The 7341-nt window shown below is 32.0% G+C and overlaps 1 protein-coding gene across 1 annotated transcript; it reads left to right on the forward strand.

Annotated features, from left to right (window-relative positions):
• Positions 1 to 2619: 2619 nt before the first annotated feature.
• On the forward strand, positions 2620 to 7126 carry LOC133805683 (BTB/POZ domain-containing protein NPY1). The gene is made up of 4 exons (XM_062243848.1): positions 2620 to 3627; positions 4487 to 4556; positions 5064 to 6242; positions 6332 to 7126. Exons 1-4 carry the CDS (start codon positions 3566 to 3568, stop codon positions 6830 to 6832), a joined length of 1812 nt encoding a protein of 603 aa, XP_062099832.1. The 5' UTR covers positions 2620 to 3565; the 3' UTR covers positions 6833 to 7126.
• Positions 7127 to 7341: the final 215 nt, after the last annotated feature.

A 7341-nucleotide genomic window follows, 5' to 3' on the forward strand; every position in this document is an offset into this window, starting at 1 on the left:
ATAATAAAGTTACCAATAAGCATATGTTTTGAAAAATAATGCACATTAAGATGAAATATTTCCTTTTAATTTTATCATGTTTGATAATAAAAAAATCACATATACATGAAAGTATGTAGAAAATAAATTTATTTTTCTTGTGAATAGTTTAATCAACATGCTCCTATTGATAATAATACTTAATATACATTCTTTTATTTCTAAGTATAGTTTTAGATTTTTTTGTCATATCTCTAAATTGAATTCATTGTTATTTTGATTACTTAAAAATAGTATTTCTCTTATTAATTTTTTGAAACCATTATTTATATTTAGTATCAATTTTTAAATTTTATTATTCTGACAAATATAACATAAGATACATATTTACTTATTCTTTTTTCAAAATTAATGTTACTTTTGATTTATATATATATACTTACAATTTATTAATAACTATAATATATATTTACCATGATTTGTTTAACTATGTTTCCTTAAATTATTTTAAATTAACTATCACATCTGATTTGACAAAAACAAAAATTAGAAAAATTGAAAGAAATAAAAGATGAACTTGAATTTAAAGTTTTAGGAATAAACATAAATTATGAATGGATTTTATAAATTTTATTTGTGATGTAAGATATATTTCTTTAATATGGATGAAGTTGCTATTTTTTTAATACAAATAATTACATAGCTTAATTATATATCAAAAAGAAAGAAGAAAAAAATTATTGTCTTAAAAAGAAGGTGCATTTTTTTAAGTGGTAAAGAAGCTGTATTAATAATTAATAATAGATAAAAACTCAATGTAAAATTATCATTTTACCCATTGGATTAACGGTTCTTGGATGGAAAATGGAACTAGGGACTAATTTGATACATTAAACAAAAAATGGGGACTTAAGTGCTCAAAAATAAAATAAAATGGGGACCCTATGTGCTATTATCCTTAAAAAAAATACTGCTCAAATAATCTTATTCAATCTCAATATTAATTTAATACATAAAACGAGAGAAATTGATGATATAATTGTAATAAAGATAAAAATCATAAATATTTAGTTTTAAAAGTTGATATTATTTGATAGATTACATAATGTTATTCAATTAGAAAGGAAAGTGCACAAAAAATTGTGTTATAGACTCTCTTAACCCTGCTTATGTATATATATTAGATACAAGTAACGTGTAATATGCATATTTGTTTAGTTTTATTTATAGAGTTTATTAATTAGTTTTATTAAATTTATATTAATATCATATAATTTCAAATAAATATCTTATTTTAATTAAATAATTTATTTATTTTTGTTTAAGTTTATGTGTGTTGTAGTTTTTGAATTTGAGAGTGACAACAAGAGATTATATATTATATGTTTAATGTAATATTAAATATTATAAGTGGATTTTAAATTTAAGTTTCTTGCTAGTTTTTTTAAAAAACTATTTGTTGTTAATTGACAATAGATTATACTATATGTTTAATATTATATTATTCTAATAAGTATGTTTAAGTTTAATTAAATTTTATTTAAGTTATAAAAAATATGATTTTATTATTTTTAAATAAGAGTTTATACATTTTTAAACTCTGTGTTTTGCCTTATTACCTGTTTGGACTCTGTGTTTTAACAAATTATTTTTTGGATTATGTATTTTGTAAAATGGTTCAAATAGACTCCCAAACCTGATTTTGATGAACAAAAAATTGAATATAACAACACAGTTCTTAGACAGAATGACTGTATTTTTGTTCTAAGTTGTTAGTTTGATGAATTATTTGTGATTTTAATTAAAAGAACTTTGATCAAAATCGGGTTTAGGGGTCTATTTAAATTATTTTATAAAACACAGAGTCCAAAAAAACATAAACCCATTAAATAATTATCATTGTAAAGTATCTAAAAAATATCATATTTTAATTTGTTTGATTATTTATTATTTTTAAATAATTATTATTATAAAATATCTCATAAATATCATATTTTAATTTTTTAATTATTTATTTTATTTACTACCTTTAAATATAAAAATATTTTACAAAAATTAACATTAAAATAATAAAAACAGTTAAAATAAATTTTTTTTTATTTTCTACCCACTTATTATATAAAAGATATTTTGTCAAAATAAAAAAGTCAATACAAAATTAATAATCTATTACACAAAAAGTAAACACAGTTATCCAAATTCTCTCTTTCCTCCTTGAAATAATCTTTAATAATATATATATATTTTAAATATCGTCATAAGCATCACGAGTCACGACAATTTTTTTAAAATAAAAAAAATAAAAAAGAGAGAGAAGAGAATAGTGACGCGTGGCCAAATACGAGCTTCTGAAAATACAGTAATTTCAACGTGGTATTTTTTTTTAATGTTCGTAAAGTCAAAAAGATAAAAGCCACGCGTCAAATGCGGTCAAGAACATGGAATTACCATACCAATACGAGGAGGCGCGTGCAACCACATCGCTCACTGCTCTTTTTTATTTAACTATATATGTATTTTAACGAACGACAGGGGGACCACGAGTAAAAAAATGAAATAGGGAGGGGTAAAATCGTCAGCCAAGGGTGGCGTGCTTTAACGGCATAAAAAGCTCCTTAAAAAGTCCTCTGCGCCACCCTGTAACACAGTCCCCTACTCCCTCTACACACGAACAGAGTAGTAAACGCTAAACCCAAACACACACAACTACTTTCTCTCTCTCTTTCTCACTTTCCTTTGCTTTCTCTCTTTAATTTTCCTGGAAAATATTCAGAGGAGGGAGAGGAAAAAGGGACAACTTCGTCAGAGACATACCCGATCAGATATCGTCAATTGGAGAGAGAGTATCGAAACAGAGGAACGGTTCATTGAGATTTGCGCTCACAGAGCAAACCCCAAAAAAATAATATAAGAAGAAAAAAAAAATCTCAGCGGATCAGGGTGATTAAAGGCAAAGGCGGCGATAATTTATGATGTGCTTTTTCTTGGAGAGAGGAGGAGCTGAATCACATTGAATTACATTTACTCTTTCGTTTTCTTCGTATTACGCAAAATTTCTGCCATTCTGTGTCTCCAAACAGTGTTTTCTGTTTCGCCATTTTCTATTCTTTCTCTCTCTCTCTCTCTCTCTCCTTTTTATATTCATATTTATTTTTTACCCTGGTTGGGGATAGTGAATTGTGATTCTAGAGCGTCATCAATGTCATCATAAAAGCTCGAAATCGCTGCGAACAACGTAAAAATCGAGGCGGTGGTATAAGATTAAGGGAACCCGACATTCAATGAGATTATTACCAACTTTAATGGTCCGGTGGTTGCGTGTTTTAGAGAGAGAAAGATAAGAGATAAGTTTCATTGAGGGAGGAACCACCATTTATGGTCTAGGTTTCTGGTTTATCTTTTGTCTGGTTGAGTTGGAAGGGGACAGTGAAGAAGAAGAAATCGCAGAAGACGCCGTTTTGAAAGCGAGAACCTTTGGTACTACCACTGGTTACTGGCTGCCTGCTTCTAAAGAAAAAAAAGAGGTTTAGTTTGTGAAGCTTCCTGGTTGTTTCAGAAGGGTATATTCAGGATTTAGGGGTTACAAATGAAGTTCATGAAGTTGGGGTCCAAGCCTGATACATTCCAAGCTGATGGGAAATCTATTAGGTAAGAGAGCTTTTATTACTTTACTTTATTTTACTTTATCTTATTTTATTTTGGTGGTTTTCATTCTTTCTAGTGCAACAATTTATAGCTCGAGCCTGTATAAGCCTTTATTTTGACTTTACAGCTCGATCTTTTCTCGTGTTTGTGTTTTGACTGGGTTTGAGATTTTTATAGCTCGAGCTTGTTTGGAGATTTTTATCTCATGTCTCTGAACTTGTGTGCACAAAATTGGTCTTCAAAACACTTCTTTCCCCAGAAAGGTGATCTATGACCGAAGTGGATTGAAATGTAAAAGATTGAGCGCGCCATGTAGAAAGTTTCTGATAAATGTTAAAAATAAAGAAATCCAAAGGGAAGAAAAGCACATGGCTTTTGTTTTGTACTGTTTTTTATTCTATTGATATTGCTATTTACCATTAATACTATTATTATGGAGAACGGATAAAAGGGTGTTCAATTAGGTCTTTCAGGATGTGGTCCAGCCTTAGAGTTGTACTACTTGTAATGAGTTTGTGGTCCATATACGGTAAAGTCATTACCCGAGTCCCATGGCCTTTAATCATCACGGTGGGGACATTCTTCGTTGAAGTTTGAACGATGACAATGGTTCAACCAATCATTTCACTGGATATTTCTTTACGAATTGTTGTAACTAGTAACGTTAGGTTAATCCTATTAGCAGAGTCTGCTTAAATGGAATTTGTTTCAGCCCACATACACTACACTGTGTTGTGATTTGCCAGGGTCGATTGATGTTCACAGTTTTTATTTTGTCGTCTTTGTAACATTGATTAATTCCATGGCTAGTCCTATGTGTATAATCCTGTCTTTATTCACGTTAGCGTCTATATTCATGCAGGTACGTTTCATCTGACTTGGCATCGGATGTCATCATAAATGTTGGTGAGGTGAAGTTTTACCTTCACAAGGTATGTTCACTTTGTTATATTTTTCATATATGAGGATGTTTTTTTTACCATCACTGCTGATGGATTCCTTTTATGTTATATATGCTATGAATTTTGCCTTGCGGTATGTTCATTTTTTTTCTCTGTTTTTTTGAATCAACGACCATGTATGAGAAAATTTTCAAATTGACGAGATTTTCTATCGGTTCTTTTTTTTAGCCAGTGATTTATGGCTGTCTCTTACCTATGTAAACTTGGGAATGTTTCCAAAAGTTGTAACCTGTTGAGCACGCTTAAACTTGATGGTGTTTATTTACAGTTTCTTTCAACATTAGTACAAAAAAGGAATACAATGAAGTTAGCAGCTTTTGAATCAAAATGGTAATAACAGTAGGACTGAGGGGCAATATTACCGTTTATGTTCCCACTTTTAATAACAGAGTTGTGTTAAATCACCTAATGTGTAAGGACCTTTGAGAGATTTTCTTTAAAAATTACATTGATTTGATCTACATTATGTCTTTGCAGTTTCCTCTCTTATCCAAGAGCAGTCGATTGCAAAAGCTAGTGTCGAAAGCAACAGAGGAGAATTCTGATGAAATCAATATGGTTGATTTCCCTGGTGGTCCAAAAGCATTTGAAATTTGTGCAAAATTTTGCTATGGTATGACTGTCACTCTCAATGCTTACAATGTTGTGGCTGCTCGATGTGCATCTGAGTATCTAGAGATGACTGAGGACATTGATCGAGGCAATTTAATATTTAAAATTGAGGTGTTTCTCAACTCAAGCATCTTACGAACCTGGAAAGATTCTATTATTGTTCTCCAAACGACAAAATCTCTTCTGCCATGGTCTGAAGATTTGAAGATTGTTGGAAGATGCATAGATTCAATTGCTTCAAAAACTTCAGTGGATCCAGCTAATGTTACTTGGTCATACACATTTAACCGAAAATTAGCAGAGCCTGACAAAATCATTGAAGATGGTATGAAGTTTCGAGAAAGAACAGAGTGTGTTCCAAAGGATTGGTGGGTTGAAGATATATGTGAACTGGATATTGATCTCTACAAGAGAGTCATGATTGCTGTGAAATCTAAGGGTAGAATGGATGGTTCTGTGATTGGTGAGGCTCTGAAAACTTATGCAGTCAGATGGTTGCCAGATTCCATTGAAAATTTGGTTTCTGAAGCCCATAGTTGGAGGAAAAAATCGCTGGTAGAAACAATCATTTGCTTATTGCCATCGGACAAAGGTATGGGTTGTTCATGTAGTTTCTTGCTGAAATTGTTGAAGGTTGCTATTCTAGTGGGAGCAGATGAGTTGTTGAGAGAAGATTTGATCAAGAGGATCACTATGAGGCTGCATGAAGCTTCTGTTAGCGATCTGTTGATTCCAGCAAAGTCTCCCCAGATTACCAAATATGATGTTGAGTTGGTTCAGTCTATTGTAAACCAATATGCGATGCATGAAAAGCGTAATGGGAGTTTGGAAGCTGTTGAGAAGAATGAAAAGGGCATTGATGGTTTTGTCTTGGGAAATGGATCTTTATTGAATGTGGGTAGACTAATTGATGGTTATTTAGCTGAAATTGCTCGAGACCCAAATCTCACTCTCTTCAGTTTCATAGACTTGTCAAAGTCTATTCCTGAATCAGCTAGGCCTATTCATGATGGGATATACAAAGCCATTGACACCTACCTGAAGGTATTTAAGTCTTTTCTGTTTCATTTCGTTTAGTCCCCTTGAACTTCAACGCAATACTTATGTTAATTATATATTGCCCACTGTTTCAGGAGCACCATAGTTTAACAAAATCTGACAAGAAAAAGATCTGCGGATTAATGGATGTGAAGAAGTTGACAATGGATGCATCGATGCATGCTGCACAAAATGAACGGCTGCCACTTCGGGTAGTGGTGCAAGTACTCTTTTTTGAGCAAGTTAGAGCATCTGCCGCTGCACAGCCTGCTGTTAACAATCACCCCCACAATGCTTCTCCATCAGCAACAAACACCGATGAAGAAGAATGCGAAAAGCCAGCTGTGGCAGCACAAAAATGTAAGAATGGGAAACTGGTGAAGAAGAGCAGCAAAAACAGTCGTAGTGGCTTGCAATTGTTACCATCTCGATCAAGAAGAATATTTGACAAACTTTGGGCAGTTGGCAAGGGGGGGCAAGGAGAGAATAGGAGCTCAGAAACGTCTGCAAGTTCTCAGAGTCCAACTTCTTTGGTTCCTGGTGATACCAAGTCCTCTGGTTCATCTTCAAGACCGAGGAGGCATTCAATCTCATAGGTAAAGAAGTGGGGTTATTTTGGTTCTAATAAGAACAGAACTAGCCAGGAAAATTCAACCGCCGAAGTGTAAAGAAAGAAAAGATGGTAGGATTTTGTTGTAGCTACTGGTGAATTTGTCTACGTAATATCAAAATTGCTGCTATATAATATATAGTGGGATGGGGGGTTTTAGTTATTTACTGTTACATATAGTAGATATGCAATCCGGTTTATTGTTGTGTCTGTCTAACATCAGTGGTCCGCGTCCAATTGTAATATTTTCCTACTACATTTAATATATATTTGTCCGCTACTTCATGTTGTAGAGTAGAGAATTAGAGGTTGGTGAATATAGCTATCTGGATATTAAGGTTCATTCTTTAATTTACATCCCCAAACCACATTCAAATCGGTGTAGAAAAAGAAGATTAAAAAAAAAAAACCTGTTATCATGTGGATGGTAATTTTTGGAAAGTTATAATTTAGAAATGAATAAAAACGATCTATTAAAGAATCAATCGAATTAAA

Source organism: Humulus lupulus, chromosome X, assembly GCF_963169125.1.
Source record: "Humulus lupulus chromosome X, drHumLupu1.1, whole genome shotgun sequence".
NCBI classification, from domain to species: domain Eukaryota; kingdom Viridiplantae; phylum Streptophyta; class Magnoliopsida; order Rosales; family Cannabaceae; genus Humulus; species Humulus lupulus.